The sequence below is a fragment of the Aptenodytes patagonicus genome, chromosome 11 (genome assembly GCF_965638725.1).
Source record: "Aptenodytes patagonicus chromosome 11, bAptPat1.pri.cur, whole genome shotgun sequence".
In the NCBI taxonomy this organism is placed as follows: domain Eukaryota; kingdom Metazoa; phylum Chordata; class Aves; order Sphenisciformes; family Spheniscidae; genus Aptenodytes; species Aptenodytes patagonicus.
This window is the reverse complement of record NC_134959.1, coordinates 16,811,202-16,830,754: the sequence shown is the minus strand read 5'-3', so window position 1 is coordinate 16,830,754 and position 19,553 is coordinate 16,811,202. Positions and strand designations below refer to the sequence as shown.

General features: G+C 38.7%; 1 protein-coding gene across 2 annotated transcripts in view; it reads right to left on the bottom strand.

The window, feature by feature from the left end:
* The window catches only part of NKD1 (NKD inhibitor of Wnt signaling pathway 1), a 112,278-nt gene that overhangs the window by 2,817 nt on the left and 89,908 nt on the right, over positions 1 to 19,553 (bottom strand). Inside the window, exons 5-8 of one of the 2 annotated variants that reach the window (XM_076349281.1) lie at positions 16,917 to 17,023; positions 14,280 to 14,375; positions 5,540 to 5,687; positions 4,403 to 4,487 (exon numbers count right to left, since the gene is read on the bottom strand). In XM_076349281.1, coding sequence (XP_076205396.1) covers positions 4,403 to 4,487; positions 5,540 to 5,687; positions 14,280 to 14,375; positions 16,917 to 17,023 — 436 coding nt within the window. The remainder of the gene's footprint in view (positions 1 to 4,402; positions 4,488 to 5,539; positions 5,688 to 14,279; positions 14,376 to 16,916; positions 17,024 to 19,553) is intronic. The other variant, XM_076349283.1, reaches the window with a different exon arrangement.

Genomic DNA, 19,553 nt, shown 5'->3' with positions numbered 1-19,553 from the left:
AATTCTATTTATAGCAGAACTATTTCCTGAGAATGAATATCTGAAATACCATTCATTTATGAGGCAGAAAAAAATCAGGCAGAGGTTTACAGTATTGTAGCCCATAATGCCAAACAATTTAATTCAGCAATTTAAATGGATGTCTGCAGTTATCAACAATATTTTCAATATAACAAACAGGATTGTTTGTTGATTAAGTCACTGCCTGTCATTCAGATAGTTCAGTCTCCAAGACCACAGGATAGGCTTTGCTCTTTCTCTGTGCAATTGCACTGGTGTCAATCTAAGACCAGAATTCGGCCTTGTACCCTACAACAGTTGCTAAATATGCGCTCTGTACTGTATGGTGCCCAGTACCCCACTTTTAGTCTACTTCCAGGTTTCCAGAGGCTGCTGATCCCATTGAGCTTTGGCACAAACTGCTTTCCTGGTTTAGGGTAGTACTGTTCAGGGACATTACAGAACCGAGTCCCCCGTATCTCTGTCAGACACAGGTCTACAGTTTCTCTGATAAAAGTCGCAAGACTTGACCTACCTGGAAGATCATTTTTGCTCTACTTTGATAGAGGTAGAGTCTCCTGAATGGAGGAGAGTCTGCCTGGAAAGCAGGTAAGCTTTAAAGATTCCGAGTCAACTTTGAACTCCCGAAGTGACATGGGGTACTGTCAAAAAAGAGGGAATGTCCAGATATTCTTTTTTTTTTTGGATACATAGCCAACTCAGTACCTTTCCTGCCTCAGACGCACCTTTACAGGTTGTTACACTTTAGCAGGTCAACATAAAAGATCTCTGGGGCTAGAACCTGGCTAACTAAGTTGCCGGGCATGAATTGCCTATGGAAACCATTGGGACTTGCACAGATGTGCTGAAAACAATGCATAGTTAACCCAGAAAAAAATCATTGGATCATTGGGTTTGATCCAACACAATTAAGCAACACTGTATACAGCACTGTGTGTTGAAACCTAAGTTAACAGGGAACCTGTTTTTTGTTACTCTAATAAATTCCATCTCTCATCAAGACAGTGAAGAAAAACTACGCCAGTACTGCCACAGCCCTGCATTCTAATAGCTTTCTTACATGCAAGATGATGTTCAACAATATTCATGTAAATATACACAGTGAAGCAATTATATACTGATGAGAGATGTGCTCTACTGTCAGAGAGAACTGAAGCGTCTGGCATCCAGCCCCACAATGCTCTCCTGCATACACATGGGAAGACACAGGCATGCATCAACCATGCATCAAGCACAGGGTGTAAAAATATACAGTGTTGTTACTGTTTTTTGGTTTGGTTTTGTTTTTAATAAAAAAAGGCATCTGCTTAAGGGTTTGTGGAGTGTATGAAAGCCCTTTCTAAAATTCCCATGCTGGAGTGTCATCCTGATCGTAATAACCACACAGCAATATAGTAGGTAAAGGGAATAGAGCAGGAAAAATGCAAGGACATTTCCTGAAAGCAATGCTCACTAATAATGTAGAGTTTAAGCCAGTCAGGGAGAAATCACTTAATCAGGAAAGAAAGAGAGAACGAGAATGTGTATCTGTGGGTAAAAGGAAGATGTTTTAGAGGCTGGTGTGCATCATATTTTCCCTGTTGCACTAAACTAAATATAAACTAGAATGGCATGAAGATACCCAATCCACAAAGTTGCCTGCCAGTGCTCTTTCACCATCCATTTTGTACCACACATGCCAGGCAAGCTAGCTATGAATCTAGTTACTTGATCTTGATACTTGTATTAGCCCTACAGGTGAAAACTCCTGCCTGTAGCTTCCATCAGATGAAAAATCTAATCCATCTATCTCCCACCTTCGAGATAAAAACATTTCTATCCATTTTATTTTGAATATTAATCACATCTTGCCTAGAATTCCTAAGTGACTGAATTTGTGAAATGTGTGCACTTCTCACAAGTCCTCATTGCTGCTTTCAAAGGGGAAACCTCTGCATTAATATTGTGAGATACTGATGAGCCTCAGGGAGCTTTCCAGAGGGTTAGCAATTTGGTCAGAGTGCACAAACAGCCCTGCAACATACACAGTGTGAACAGAACATTATTTGTCCTGTCCATATTTAATAAGATGCAACAAAAACTGTTACGTGCTGACAGTTGTCTGATGCTGATCTGCTCAGCTCAAGATACAGGTTTGTCCTATCTAGGAAGCCTCTAACAAAAAGGATGAGAAGGACAAATGCAGCAGAGCCAAGATTCTACCCCAACATTTGATGCCTCTATAACTGTGGATTTCAGTAGAAATGGCTGCTGTTCATAAAACCACTACATTTGCAAAACCAGGACTTTAAGGTGGTTGGGAGGGGGACTTCAAACTGAAAGGGGATTTTTCAATAGATTATCAAACACAAGCAGTCCATTAAATTCACACAGGGCAAACCTTTGCTAATGGGCAGAGGGAATCTGAACACCACATCTAGGCCAGCAAGCAAAACAACGGAGTATTCTTTAGTTCACATGGAGTGTTCTTTAGTTCACAAAAGATTTTGTACAGAGTTGCTAACAGAAAATTAAGTCATTTTAAGTCTTTTTTTAATCTGAAATTTGATTGTACTGGGATTCACTCACTGGGATAACTCACTAGCATTTTTACTCTATCCAAAAAAGGGAGGCACAGTTTTGTTGTCATTTTTAATAAAACTGAATGCTTCTTCTCCTGATAAATTTGATAAACTAAATACATGTATTTGGACAAATATCCCTAAATCCAAGGAAAGCCAAAAATGGATTTTTATTTTTTTTAAATTTGCAGCTGAAGAAACAAATGCAACTAATGAGTCAATGTTCTTACTGTAGCATTTCAGCAAACGCTTCCCTCTGCCTTAGCATGAAACATAAAATCCTAAAACAAATCAAACCTATACACCAAGATGACCTGTTTGGAGCAACTAATCTACATTAAAATGCATCAAAATTACCTGCTTTTGATTTGTTTTTCTATCCATTAAAATACCAAATTCAGAAAAGGAATAGCACACCTACATGTGACCGAGAGATTAACATTTTTCTTAGCTGTAAAAAAATTTAATACTTGAAAAATACATTGCAAATGATTATCACATACTCTGAAGTTCAGTGCAGGTAGTATCTATCAGGTAGGTAGAACTCATGATAACAGGGTAGATACACATGATTACACATTTTCAGAGGAAAAAGGCCTGTTCTGGACTAGCATCCAAAACAATATTCTACATTCTGTTAGGGAAGAACTAAAAACCTTTTCTTATCTAATCTGTAGATGGCTGCAAGTATACCTGCAGCTCTTCATAAAAGAAACCACTGTGTTTGTGCTGTATTGGAAATGGATGCACTCCGAGTCACGCAGGTTGGATTCCACTGAAAGACAACAGACAGGTATTTTTTCAAAGTGGTGAAATGTATCCTGAAACTTATGGAAAAAAAAAGATAAATTATCCAAATTTTCCTGCAAGATTACATTAAATATACTGGTTCTAAGCAAGCAGGCTAATTCCTACATGGATACTACTTAATAACTAATTCTGTAAAGGAGAAGTTGACCTAAAGCTGATGTGGCAGTGGGGAAGCATGGTTTCTGGCAGGTGGGTGTCAGCAGAGATAGCCACTCTGCTAAGTCACTGTGAGGTAAGAAAGAGGTGAATTTACTTCTACCAAATGTACAAACACACTTTGTAAGTAGAGTTGAGTCACCCCACAGTTGCTATAAGCCAGAACTACCTCAACAGAAGGGAGCATGGCTCAGGCAGTGTGCTGGAAGTTCTTGCTTGTCGCTTACTCTGCGGGACATAGCCAACGTAGACCACTTGCTGTAAAGCTGATTGTCTGCTGCTCTGCTGCGAGCTCCCTTCTTCCCTCCTTCTGCTAGGTACTGTACCCAGTGCCAGCTCAAAGCTGCTTCCTTTAGGAGGAAAGGTGGTAAGGAGAAGCAGGTCTGGCTATGACCTGGTAAACAAGATCAAATTAATATAACTTGGAGCTAACGGAGTTGACCAGTGAAAAAGATGGGCTGGAAGGAGGACAGAGAAAGGCAGGAGCTGGCCTCCTGTGAAGATGAAAAGGTTTTAGGACACTTTTAGCCAAAAGGCTGTGCGATAAACTCCACTAGTAGGTACAGTATTTGCAGATGGCATCTAAAAAGACACTGCATGTCCTCCAAAGAGCCAACAGAAGAAGAAAATTTGAGTAATGGGTGCTACAGATTTGCTTTTTTGTTTTTTTGCTTTAATGCACGAAGTATCCACCCATGAAACCTGCTGACGGTTTCACAGTGAAAAATCCTGTAATTCCTCTGTTTTAACATATTTTTTAAAAAATAAAGCAAGGAAGCAAGCAAGAAATCAGTGGTTGAGCTTTTCTCAGAGGTACCCAGTGCCTGTCAGGAGACAGGGTTCCTTCCTCTTACCTGAGAGAAGCCCGCTGCTTCTTCTCAGAGCTTCTTACTTCTTCATTAGCTTTGCTTTCAGTTCTATGCCTGGCACTCTGCAAATCTGCCAACAAGAGAAAATACATTATTCTCACATTACCGTCCTTGCTGATCAGCATAACTAATATGCTACATTGCAAATACATTTCTTCTTGTCGGTAGATCAAGATGTAATGTATCATTTCGTGTAACCTTCTCAAAGCTGCTTTTGTCCGCAAGACAGATTTTAGGCAGACATAACCTTGACTGTAGGACATTAGTCAGGGTTAGGCTGCAAGCCATGTGGCAAGTTAAATGAAGCCACATTCACGCCGATACACTTGTCCCTCAGGAGGGCTCGGTAGTTTGGAGCTCGGTGCTGTACTAATGCATCACATAGCTCCCCAGCAGTGCAAATTTGCTTATGTCTGCGCTTGACTGAGTGGATGTATGTATTAAAACTGAGGTAACAAGGCTCTCCTTTTGGATAAGGTGCCCACATTTTCTACTGAAGTATTACTTTAAATAGTTTTAAGTATTTTAATTTAGTACTACTTTATCTACTGAAGTAATTATGCTGATACAACTATTATTAGAGTGAATAAGATGAATGAGCCATCAGAGTATAAGCTATTTTATAATGGCAGACTCTGCCAGTACAGAAAAACGTGCAATTTTTATGCATAGATTCATAAAAGTTACTTATGCTTAATTGTTTATTCTTATCCAGCAGCAGTGATAGCTGTGTGCTTGCAAAAAACATTTTACACCACTACACCTGTTTCCACACAAACTGAGTGCTGTAATATCAGCAGAGTTAAAGTGGTACAAGTTGAAAAGACCTTAAATCTGCCTTGCAGTACACAAAGACAATTACACAACATATGGGTTATTGCTGCTGCCAAGAAGCAACAATCAATCAGGAGAGGGAACCCTAATTTGCTTAAGAGACACTGAAAGGAGAGTAGACAATTTTGCACCCAAGATCTTAAAACAGGTTCATGGGGTTTAAAATACCCACATAATTATTTGCCTCTAAGTACATATTTATTTGTGTTAACAAAATACAAAGATGGATTTTTAAAGGATTCTTGAAGTTTTTCGTATTTTTTCCAATGGCTGATTGCACATCCTTACCAGCATGATTTAACAAGATACTCTTTTTCTTCTGGCTGCCATCTGGTGCCACAGTAAGTTTCACTCGCAGAGTTTTGCTGGAACTAGGAGAATGGTTTACTGATGCATCAACTACCTCATAGATGGTATGAAGCAAGCTGGTAATATCCTATAGTTGGGTTGAAACACAAAAAGACACACTATTGTGAGAATGGTATGAAACCTACAGCTTTGATACTTACAACTATTTCCGACTTGGGACTATTAAATGCTGAAATATCCTCAGAAGTCACTGAATTTGAAAGAGCTGAACTTGCACAGAACCTTACAAGAAAGGATCAATTTCTCTCTTTGGTTAACCCCCACTTTTTCTAATATAGACTGTAATATAGCTCACAGACACAGAAGAGAATGATTCAAGTAGATCCATATTATTCCTCATCAAATGGTGTAGGATTTATGAAATGGGGCAAACCAGATCAAAACAATAATAAAGCACAAGGCATTCAGGTTTCCCAAACTGTGAATCGGCAAAATTGTGTTCTGCCTTTTCTTTTCTTTGGTTTCAACAGAACCCAGGGATAACCATTCATACTGCACTAAAAACTGAGTTCACATGACCAAAACAAATACAGCAATTGAAGAAAATCTTGGACATTACAGTCTTACTACTTCTTGGGTTTTTTTTCTTGGGATAGTTAAAGGATTGACTATATAGAGGAAAACCAGTAAAAGAAGTGGCAGAACTGTAAACCTCAGGTTTGGAAAGAAGTGATGTCTGAATGTCGCTCTACCATATGCATATTGGGGTCTACCTTATTTTGCAAAATTCAAACCAGTTCTAAACTTACATTTTTGAACAGCAGAGATTATCCAGTCAGGCCTATTACAGAACATTCTTCACACATCTCTTTGAAGGCAATGGGACATGAACAAATGCTTACGTGTCTAGCTATATCAGAAAGAACACTAGCCAATTTTAATAAGCCAATTCTTTCAAACAGGAGAAACACTGTTTAGTAGCTGGTGATGCTCAAAGGTCTCTCAGGTTGATCTAATCCAGCCAGGCTCAAATAAGGTACTACCTTTAATTGCCACAATGAAAAGGAGATCTCTTGGCTCGCTGCTTTTCCCCAAAGAGATTTCACCAAAATTGATCCTGGGGACCAACCTAAGGCTAAAGCATACTGATCATTGCAGGCTATAAAGATTCCATTCAACGTATATCTGAGAATTTCTCCATGTTGGTCTTCCTATTCCTTGATCTATCCTAGTACCTAAGCTCTTTCCAGATGCCTGCGAGCACAAAGGAAATTTCTAAATCATCCTTCACTAAGTACAACTGGTTCTGAGGATTAAGAGTCAGGTCTATAAAATTCAAAAGCTCTACAATTTTTCCTTTGCCCAGGGGTCATGCCTGTAACAACGGCAGCTGGAAGTTTAGTAGGCTTTAATGGGTCCCCGCACTTTAGTAGTCAATATACCACACAGTCCACATTATCTAACCAGCTTTAAAGGTGACACAGAAATACTAATTTCTACTCACACATAATTTAGGGAAATACTGACCTTATGGCCAGGACAAATGATTTTACAGTAGGTGACTTTCCATCTCAATAGGCAGAACAAATAACTAAATCCTAGAGGGTCCAAGGCTTTGTCTTAACATGTACCTTCTCTAACTTTTCTGCACTCAGTGGAATTTCTCCAGACTTGTGAGTTCAAGACAACATATTCATAAAAAGAGAGCAGAATTTGCAGTCTCTCTTTTATTTCCCCACTGACATATTTTTTCTACCATTGCTGCAAGAGTCTCTATATATGGGCTGTTACTATCATGTCAGTAGCTGCTTTCCATCCTCTTGACAAGGACCACCGCCTAAAACTTGAATGAGGGAAAGACTGCTCAATGACAATCTGGTGGACACCTCAGCTCTTTAACACATCTCACTTCTCACACTTCCACCCTAACTTGAAACCTAGCCAGACCTCTAAATAGACACAGCCGTATCTAACAGCCAAGCTTGAAGGGCTGGAATTTTATTTCATCTATGAGAAAAACCCAACCAAGCAAGAACATAGACAGACAAACAAAACATATCCATTGCTTTATACGCCCTCCATAAATTATGTTCTAGGAGCCTTGTGCTATAATCCTACACCTCGACAAGCCAAACCTTCCCCTTCAGCAGAATACTTAAGCACTATATTTATTCTTAACAGGGCTTCATACACTCAGCACTTTGGTGAATGGAGTCTTTCCCATACATTCCTTAACAAGTGTTGGTTAGCCAACATGGCATCTTTCCACACAAGGCTACTATCAAGAGGTTATTATCAACTCTTTCATTCATGCTAATCTATCCTTCCTTTTTTCAGCTACACCAGATGTTTGTACAAGCTTATCATCTAGTCTATTTTAACTTTGGTAGGCAAAGACAAAAAGTCTTTACTCCCACTGTCCTTTTACATGTTTTTTTTTTTCCCAGTGATGAGGTCTAACTTGCTAACTGGCATACAATCTGCCCCCTGTGTTCTGCGAGGGTCTTTCTCAACAAGCCACTTGACTCAGCAGTTTTAAAAGTACTCCCAAATGCTGTCAAGGAAGGCCAGATGCAGCATTTGTGTGACACATACTTGGCAATTCAGAAATATGTACACATGCATATCACATCAGGACAGTTTACATCTCTCAGCCAACAGGCCCGAATTAACCCAAATTAATGTCCATGCTCCAAGCAGTTTAAGGGGCTGCACAGAGGTATCAGGACACTTTGTGGCCTTACGTTCTGCTGCCCGTGCATTTCGTTATGTGTTTAATACCCAGCTTCCTCCACAACAATCTGAACTGCTTTGCATTCTGGCACTGAATGAACGTGGTCATCAGACTGGATATATACCAAGATCGAGGTTAGGGATATCCATAAGTAACCGCTTAATGCTTATGCTGATCTTTTAAATACCGACAACATTTTTATTATAGGATTCATTTACTTGTGGTCCTAATTTGGGGTTGGAAATTCTAGCAAACTGACAGTTCTGATTTGGTCAAACAAGTCTGCTTGGGTCATTCGCTTCTCTGTCATCTACCAAGGTCCTGGCCGAGTATGTACCAGCTACAAGGCAGCCTGAACCTCCTGTTGCTTTCCAGTTATTGCTTCACAATTATAACATACAAATTCCTGAGGCGCTGATCAGGTAGGAATGGTCTTCGTCAATGAGTTTTGAACGGTGACTAAAACTACCTTCTCACAGCCCTTTTTTGGCAGCTAATATGGTAATGGCTTCTTGTCAAATTAGTAGCACTAGACCATTAAAATATATGTTACAAAATTTGTATTTTATAGTTACGTCTATATTTACCCCCAAAAGAATTTTCATCTTCCAGTAGCCTGCCAGGAGACTGAGGCAATTTATGTTCCCCTTGAAAGCTGCCCCACTGAACATTATCTGCATTTAAATTCCTTAAAGAACTGCCTAAAACCATTGAGACAGCTTTACCTTCTACATACCAGCTTGCGCATTTCACTGTCCTCAAGAAATTTAGCATCAAAGATCAAGAATGAAAGCTAGTTAAATTTTCCTCTCTTCTGGTACACCAACCGGCATGTCTCAGAGACCACCTACCAAAGAATCTAACCCTTCTGCACAACGGATTACAATTTTTACTAGTCACATGATTTTGCAACTGCTTTGCTTAAGACTGCTTGGCACTTCCCACACAAAAAGTTTCATCCCACATTTCTCAAACGTCCTCCCTTTTTACATGAAAAATAAACAAGAACAGATTTTTCAGTGTTTCCCATTTTTCCAAAAATATCATTTGCTTGGTTTTTTTACTGAAATGTACTTTTAAACCATTTCTAATTAAAAATCATTGTAGATTTTTAAATTAGTATATTAAATGGGTAAAGATAAATAAGAAATTTAAAACAAAAACATTTCTCTCCTTTATAGCAAATGGATTATATTTAGAGGGAAAGTAGGCTGCATGAATCTAACTAACTGCTGAAGGGCTTCTAGTGTGCAGAATTTCTGGTGGGATAGCTAGTTTACTCAAGTAAGAAAACTGAAACGATGATATTTTTCCTCAAAGAGGAAAACAAATGCTTGCTGGGTAGTATCCAAACAGCCAGCACATGCCATACCCGGATTTATTTGTGTCTTGCTTATTGAACACTACAGTTAGTTTTTCCAGGGCTGAAGGATTTAACAGTGTTAATCTGTATGTTTTTCACATCCTATTTTATCAAGCAGCTAATACAACAAAGTATATTAAAAAGAGAAACTTTAATAGATTGCCAGAAATACTTGCATTAGAAATACTAAAAAGCAAACAGTTAAGGCCACATATGTATGCTGCACTCACACATGTATCCACAAAATACTTAACAGATCTCCAGTAGGAGATTAGCAGGAATTTAGAACATTCAGAGAAACTAATGGGTCTGCAAATAAGAACAAGAGCAAATTACATTGAAGTATTCTTCATTCCTTATAGAACTCATGTGACTGAGAAACTCCCTATTCCAGGTATTAATTTTTTACTTCTAAGGAACATTAGTGGTACAGGGACAACCCTATTTTTCCAGTATTAGCAGAGCTTATCATCACAGGACTAGTTAGCAAACTAGAGATTCTGTAAAGGGAACTAAGAGGCTTTTCCAGTGGAATTAATTTAATGAGACATTTGCACAAAAACAACCCCAAAACCAACCAAACAAAAAAACCTAACAAAAAAACCCCAAAACCCCACTGAGATTAGCAACACTGAAAGAAAACATTTGATTCTTTGTAACTTCTCTGGGATACATGTTTTTGGCTCCCCTCAAAACCAAAAGAGAAAGCCCTATTTTCTCTTAATATTTCTCTCTGGCACAAATCCACCAAATCTAATGGCTGAAATGATGGCCCCTCTGATACAGACAGGCACTACTCCTCTATCTGTTGGTTCCATTGCTGCTTCTATATCATGAGTTAATACAACGTTGACAAACACAGTGAAAACCAGCAAATTGCAAGATAAGGGTCAGACTGATCAACAGTAGCCCCAGAAAAGTCAGTATCCTTCCCCCAGTCAAAGATTTGGTGCTGAGTTCTGAATGCAGAAATAACTTCAAACCTTTTCACTCATTACAGAGGATATAAGCAAAGTAACTAAAAAGAGAAAGAAAAAAAAAGAAAGGAAACGTAAGAGGAAAAATTGTAAGAAAAAGAACATTTTTAGCATAAAAATGCATGAAGAGAAACATCAGTATCAGTTCATTACCTTTTCCTCAAAAAGAGAAAAGTACAGATGTCTCATTTGTACTTTGTTTGTAGTTTGATTTTTACATACAGCAGGATGTTTTTATCGCAACATCAGCTTTGTTTGATCACATACATTTTTGAATCATTCTTATTTGGAACCTGAAAGAAACTTCACTTGCTTTTTACTCAACAACTAGTCTAGAAGAAATTCCCTTTTTTTACTCCTGACAACAACTTTCTTGTGTGCTCCTGTGCAGTCACTCACCAAAGAAACCCAACTTTCCAAGAAAGAACTGATTGCAAAAAAAAAAAAAAAAAAAAAAAGGCTAGTGTTTATGAAGTATAATTACATTCAGAGAGCTCAGTATAAAACCTCATGGATCAAAACACATTAGTTCAATTATCCAAGTTTCAAGTCCGATTACAAATATCCATGTGAAGATAATTACAGTGCAGCTGTCAGTTCTGAAAAGGCCTGCAGTACATAATGAATTGTCCTCTTATGGCTTATGGAATGAAGGAAAACATTATTAGCCAAGTTTTGTAATATACATATTAGAGCAGGAAAAGTTATCTCCCACTACACCAAAAGGACTGAAAAATGGCCGTCTTCTATGACAGAAAAAGCAGTAGTTTAATAACATACAGTAATGCTAATTTTATAATTTGCCATCCCAATAATTATGTTTTCATAATGGGTGTATCTCTTCAAGAAGCATGACTAGATCTGAATTTCTAATTATAAGGACTACAGAATAAGCCATACAGACTCTAGAAGGAAATCAAAGCAGTATTAAGTTCTGAAGATGTTGTTAAGATCCAGAAGAAATTTCACTAAGATGGAATTTGAATGCTCTTACGGTGATCTGTCATTGTGTAAAACCCAAGGGAAATTTTATCCAGTAACTAAATCCATATCTTATTTACAATTTTCAAACGTTTTAATGAAAAAAACATTTAGTCCACTTGTAAAATTGCACCCCACCTACATGTTTCTTACAAACTTAATTTAACACTGTGTATTCCTTTGGAAACTCTCTGGACATGAAGTCCAATGTTTTAAACACAATGACTTTGAACCAAATGAAATGGATGTGGGTGGGCAAGTCACTTCCTTTTCCATTGTCTCACTTTTCCAACATGAAAAACAAGAATGATAAGGCTGACTTCTTTTCGTAAGGCACCTCAAGGTCTACAGATAGAAATCTGACTTAAGAAATTTCATCTTTCTGTTAAATCTGGCTATAAATCCAGGAGACATTAAAGTGAAATTTTCAAAGAAGGAGAAAAGGTCCACACTAACCTTTTCTCACCAGAACACTGGACCTTTGTTTAGAAAAGCTGACCGGTTCTGAAAGCATTTTCATCAGCTCACTAAATGGCACTGGTACAGACCAGCCAGCCCTCTTCCTCAGACTGTCTGTTCTGTCTCTGATCCAGCAATATGCTTCACATACTTTTAACTCAAAGCATGTGTTCCATTCATTTTAATTGAAACTATTCACGTTTAACGTTTGCCATCGTTAAGTCCTTTGCTGGATCAGGAGCAGAGCTGCTTAACAAACGACAGTATCAAGCCCATTATGTTGACTGCCAGTCTCTCAGGGGCTAATAGATAAGAAATTCTACGTCATACGAAGAGACTGAAATTCCTCTTTTGTGGCCAAGATTATCTATGAGCTGCTATCGTTAGTCATTCTTGCGCAAACAACTCTAAAATTGCATCTGGATTCAACAGAAGACAACCAACAAGATGGATTATACAAATGGCACTGGAACATCTTGCAAAAGAAGTGTGTAACATAACTGGGAAACTCTGCAATGGTGCATACTATTTGTTTCTATCTTTGGTCACATGTAAAGAGCTGAAAATTATCAACCTATTTGGTCCCTTGGTTAAAAGAATTTTTTTTGGCACAGGTTCAAGCCTGAATATAGCAACCTCCAGACCTCAGAGTAGTATAATTTTCAATCCCTGCACAGATTTGGTTTCAGTTAAGCTGCAGTCTGCTCTTGTAGCAGGGAGAGGTAGAATTTGGCTGTAACATATTCTCTAAGTACAGTCAAATTAAGCTCTTTGGTGTACCACATAATCACAAATAATTATTGTATACATACTTAAAAGCATATTCTTGTTACGTTCAGCACATGGAACTCCCACTGACATTAATGGGAATTCCATGCCTGAATGTAAAGGACACCCGTGTGTGTGGGTTTGGGTTTTGTGTTTTTCCCCTATCCTTTGAGAGTCACGATAATCTTGTAATGAAGACTTAGCCTTGGGTCTCGAAAGATCTGGGTTCAATCTGCCACGAGGTTCTTGTGAGACTTCAGGCAAGTTATTTCATTTTTCTTGTCTCTTTTCCCCATACATTAACAAATACAATACTACTTCCCCACCCCCCCTTCTTCTTGCCCTCTCTATACATCTCCTCTTCCCATTTGAAACTCTGGACTTGGCCTGTAACGTTTCATCTGCTTGTTCTCTTGCATGAGGGCACAGATTTCATTCGACTATTCAAAGCACTATCAGAGGAGAGACAATAAAAAAAGCCTAGAAGTGATGTTCATATACATGTTAAAAACCCTGTTCATAAATGTCAAAAAAGATTTGCTTCAGTCTTCTAGGAAAAATTTCTGCCATCATTTGATGTCTAAGGCCACTATACTTTCAGTATTTACCCTATTCCTTTCAATCAGTTCTTAGTAATTTTCCCAGACACCAGCATAAGAGCCAAATGAGACAAAACCTGTCAATTTTCAGCTGATTACCTGAGGGCATGGGAGCCAGTAAACACACCTCACAAAAAAATCAATGACAGCACACTGCAGTAAATCTCAGCGAAAGACATTCTTCTAGAAGAAGTATCATTCAATTTAGATAGAAATAGTTCTTAAAAACGACTGTATTCTAATCTATACATCCTCTTATTTGGCTTCTTATTTGCATAGGAAATATGACTTGAAGACATCCTGATAATAAAAAATACACACGGGTATGCTTTGACAGCCAGCCACTACAGTCCTCCAGCAAGTATCAATGTTATTTATACTTGGAAGGAGAAGGCAGAGATCAGCCTAATATTCATGAAAACAACAGAACAGTATAGTTAGTCCTACTGGAAAGAATGTCAGAAAGCAACCTTGCTATTTGGTTAGCTTAACTCTGAAAAGCAGGATAGAAGCCAGAACAATATACATTTGCAGGGGTTTATTTTGACAATGTGTTTAGTTGTTCAGTTGTTTCAGATATTTCTCCTCCTCAAATGCCAGTCCTATTTTTTAAAGGCTAATCCCAGATATTAAACAACAACCAGCTTAAAAAGCGGTACAGTACATCTGAAAACAGTAAACTACTGGTGGGATTGTTTCTAGGAGGGAAGGGTCCATGGAAACTGCTGTTTAAATTGGCAGGACACCTCTATTTCATAGAAGAAAAAATGTTCCTGTTATAAAACACTTCTCTCGTTAGCAAACGCTGCACACAAAGGGGCAGCTGTACTTTGCTTACCTCACGTGTGACTCTTCCGTTGTTATCAAAGTCATACAGTGTGAAGGTCCATTCTTGCCTGTTATCTTCCTCTACAGACACATCACATTGCAATTCCTAAGAAACATGCAAAGAGCAGCTGATTACCTAAAGCAAAAGGCCTGTTTGCAGAGGAGACTCTCCGTAGAAGGAGGCTGCTTGCTTTCTTCCTTCCTCCCTCCCTCCCTCGCGGGAGGAAGCTTTCAGGATATGTCCCAGGGAGGCCTCTGTCCACCACAATGAAGGAGTCTCATCACAATCACACGATAATCCTAACTCCCTTGGGCTAGACTTCAGGGAATCTGCAAGATGCTTTCTACTTCATTGTAGGAAACACAAAAAGGTACAAGAAAACTACTCCCTGAAGCTCTTGAAATATAATAAGATTTCCTACTAAAAAGTGAGAAGGAAAACTCTGCTTAACTCAGGAAGAGAAAGATAACAGAAACAGACCCACAGAATAAGGCAGTACACCACAGTGCCAGGAGTAGTCGTTAGTACAAAGTGGACATATGGCACAAATCCCCACCAGTGAGACCTGTCCTTGACACGGATATTTGATACCCAAAGGTTGTCGAAGTTAGTGCAGTACAGCATCATGCCACTGAAGCTCCTGAAATGGAGCCTGCCTAGGAACTGGCAGGTAAGAACGACCTGGGAGTAGTGCCTGGTCCTTATTCTGTCAGTGAGTGCGATCTGTGGAAAGCCTGAAAGAATCAATTTGTTAAAGGGAAAAAAAATCCCCAAACTAAAACCAAGACTTCAGTCAAGAACAAAGAATGCACTTTGCTGACTCCAGTCACCTGGGTGCAAATCGTTTGCTTTCTCTCAAGACCTGCGCAATCGGAATTATCCAGCGCCACAACAAGGCAAAACAGAAAAGTTACAGTGCAATTAAAATGAAAGCCACTGTATGCAAGTAAAATAAACAGCTCCAAATAGCTTCAGCATGATAGAGCTCAAAATACCTGGCTGATCTGACTTGAAACCAATTCCCTACAGCAGTTACCGGTACCCCCTGTCCCCTGCTGAGTTCAAAGGCAGTCTTCTCTCAGTGGTAACAAGCCTGGCTGAAAGCTGCCAAGTGCCCCACACTCTACTGTGGAAACACAGTTTCATATTACATAAACATTCCCAGCACCTTTAAAAGCCAAATCACATCCACCTCAGATTTAGACCTCTTGTCTCAACACTTGCATTGCTGATTCTTTTATACCTTTGAAACATTTACCAATCTCTTAGCTCCTAGATTACATAGCTGGAAAACTTTCATTTGTCAAACAAGGGAAAAAATATCAATACTTGGTTTCTTGCCACACATTAATACTTCCCTGTCCCACACCATTGCCTAACATAACATCTTTAGGTGAGGATGTGCTCTGCTTAGTTAAGAGCCATGGCAACCTTCCCTGCATTAGTCAAGTGCTAACCTTTATGGCACGCCAAGAACTACTTGGGAACAAACACGGACTTTGCCGCTACGATGGAGTTCCAGCTACTCTGGCACCAACCATGTTGACAGGTGTCCTCCAACGTTCAAGTATCAAGGCAGTGTTAATTGCAATTTATCATGCCTTTCCTGTCTGCAAATGTCTGCTACTCAAGGTAGAATATAAAATGTGCCTAGAAAAAGAGTTATCGCTGTGCAAAAAGAGGCAGGAGGTCACCTCCCCCCAGAAGGCACACAAGCACCTAGCAACACCTGATCTGCCTATGGGAAAGCTACCTCCTTTTAATCAATCTTAAAACAGTAAAAAATAAATCGTACCAGACTACTAAATCTGCTCTAGAGAAGGAAACGAACACTCGAGCCATGCTGCAAGGTGGCTGCATGGTCTTTTAAATAACAAGAGGAATGCAAGCTCATTACTGTGACAGGCTGACAGCACTGAAAGGTAGAAGTTTGCCACGTCTGCTAGAGTGCAGAGAGATGAAAATTCGTGCTGTTTCTTGCCGGTACCAGAGTATCTTCCTCCTCACCAAGACAGACAACCCTCTAACTGGATGACACTCCCTATATAATCAAAACCTGCCAACTACACACAATGTCTGGCAGTTTTATGATGTTTGTAAGTGTACAAGGAAACAGACCATCAGACTCATTGCCCTCCAGGATCGTTTTCCTCCTGCCATGTGATCAGATGGATTTCCCATGTAGCAAGTCAGGGTTATTTCACTTTGGAGGCTCAGGCACAGAAGACCGATGGTTAAGGAACCTTTCACAAACATCTTTTACACTAGGCAGATTTAACCAAGTGCAGTAGTGCATGAAAGTCAATCTAAAGATTTGATAACACAGTAGCTAGCATAATAAATTACTAACAAAAAGGATCACAGATAAAGGGTTAAACTGAACGTCTCTTCTTACTATACATTTCAGATCCTACAGAGGAATGATCATCATTTGATCCTCTCCAAACCTGGAAATAAATCTCACTAATCACCTCAAAAGGAGCACCAATAGTAAGACACTGACTTGTGCCAATTCTGCTTCCTCCTGTACCCATTACAATCGTTGGGAGCTATATACATTCATCAGAGGACACTATTTGGTCCACAGGTTATTTTTCTACCATAATTATGTCAGTACAGTGAAACTTTAAAATATAGAGGACTTACTTCAAATTTCAGTTGCTTCTTGGAACCTGTGCGTGTGTCACTTTCTTTTTCTGCTTTCTTTTCATCTCCACTGCAAACTCCATCTGTCTTCTCTGGAGGCAAAGCCACTGTGAAAAATATATTTAAGAAAAAACGCTTATAAGAAAATGTCAAAGCAGTCTTATATTTGCAAATCTGTCTTTACATTTAGGGTGAAATTGATTTCAGCAAACTTGTACGAGAGGATCATTATACTTGATTTGCTTCTGTCTTCACTACACGTCTGGGATAATTTCAGCAGACAATTTACCAACAGCTTTTGGTACACAGCCTCTCCTACAAACATCACTAGAGTCACAGGAAGTTCAAACACAGTATTATGAGAATATAACCAGAACTGTTACTGTCAGTTGAATAATTTGCAAAATATTGAAAGTTTATGACATATTGCAAAAACACACTGCATTCACCAGCAGTGAATGAAGTAATGAAGCTGAAATGAAGTCCTCATTCTATTCCAATTTCCCTCTTCAAATACACACAAACCTTACTACCTTCCAAAAAGTTAACACTACCTCCCAAAAAGGTTAAGCTGCATTTTTTCAGGTATGTATGAAAAAGTATATTTCACCTAAGTTTCAATTTAAAACATTAGCACTTGCATAATTCAATAGCATTCACAAAGAGCATCAATACTAACATCTATCAGACATATAACACAACATATCGTAACATAACATATATCAAATATATAACAGAAAGATATATATACTTCTCATGTGGATTAAAAGACAAATGCCCAGGAACTTAATAGCTGTGCCTTTGGCACCTGCAGAGGCACTCAGCCTTGCACATGATGAAACCCTATATCTGAAGAAAATTAATTCTATATTAATTAGCGTTATGAAAATATACACAGATTTTTTAACCCTACCCTCTAACTTTTTAGATATGATTTTTTTTATACATCCACATACCTCTGCCAACAATGTTATGCCCATACTTCATTAGGCATAGTAGTAATCCTGCCTACTCCCCAAAAAATAGAAGATATTGCAAGAATGTGGGTCTCAAAAGTCAGTATTTTTTCTCTTGCACCACAGCATTTGCATTTACCCAAAGCCTTTATTCTAATGCTATGTAGGAACCGTTTCTTGGGGATGCCTTTGTAAGTAAGATCTCACGTAAGTGCCAGGTCAGTAAAGTCAGATTCCTTACAAAAAAGGAGACATGATCCCCTCCAGTTCAGGATGATCCATTTCAAACTGGGTTTATTCTGTGGCTCTCCTGGTGTTCAGCACTACTGAGGTGCCTCCCAAGGATTCTCCCAGGAAAGCAAGTCACTAACGTGCTAGAAATGAAGACGTTATATTGGCCATTTTTCAGTGTTTCCTTTCACAGTTAAAATAGAACAATTAGCTTAAAAAAAAAATAATCTACACTTACCATGTAAGTGGTAGCTTACACTAAAGCTTACACTCTCAGAAATTCCAAAAGCTAAGATTTCTGCCACAACATTCACATTGCCACACTGCAATATATATCACATTTTCTAGTCTTATTTCTTTGTTTAAATTTAACACGACTGTATAACTTTTTTTTTGTTTTCAAAACTGTTGTATATTATAAAAGATTCTGGATGTGAAGTAAAGAAAGGGGGAATGAGGTAGAAACCCAAACCTTTGGAATTTACTGACTTTGACACTTATTTGCCGTTTTGATGTTATACTAATGCCAGCTTCCCGAGACGCACATGTAATTCGCATCGTACAAATGCAAGTAGACATGGAGTTTATCATACACATACTCACACACTGATACACTTTGATTTCTGCTCCAAGCCATGTTAGGATTCCCTACACCAAACATAAGCTAAGCAGGAAGGTCAGCTGAAGGAAGAGAAAGCTCACTTCACAGCAGTTTCTTCCCTTGTCCTTTTAACCTGGTGTTACCGGACAAACAGGGACTGTTTATTAGGAGGTTTTTGTATAGTGTTTATCATAATGAAGGCACATATTAAGATAAATATTACTTAAAATACAGAACTTCGAAGTATATCTGAAGAAGGGTCATTTGCTTTATACTCACTTTGTCCATAAATACAACTCCATATTCCTGGAAGTTCAAAGCTAAGGCCACAAAAAGACACCCATAAACCAAAAGACAATATTTGGTTGTCTACCTTAGTCCAGTCTTCTTGTTTCCTTCTAAAATCAGCAAGAAATGAAAAGGTAACATGGGCCTGCATAACAAGGACAGTTATATTGAGAGTGGTTCTTCATAACTATTAAATATGCCCCTAGATTTTCAGTGGCTCATGTGTACCAGTGATCAGTTTCTCACATGAACAGTTCTAACTAAGCTGACAGAAACATTTGTATGAGGGGCTTTTGCAATCCCTCACAATCTCACTCTAGGGAATGTGAAATAAATGAAAGCTGGGCTGGCATGATCCCTAGCTTCACTGGAACAGTGGACAACCAATTGAAGAAAAAAAAAATCCACCCCTGTTATCACACATACTTTTAAATGTATAAAGGTACATAATGGCCAAAAGACTTCTACAGTGGTCTTTTATCTGTTAAGGGACAGCATCCCAAATGACATTGGCATGGCAAACAACATTAGGCTGAGAGCATTGAGAAGCAGATCCTGCAC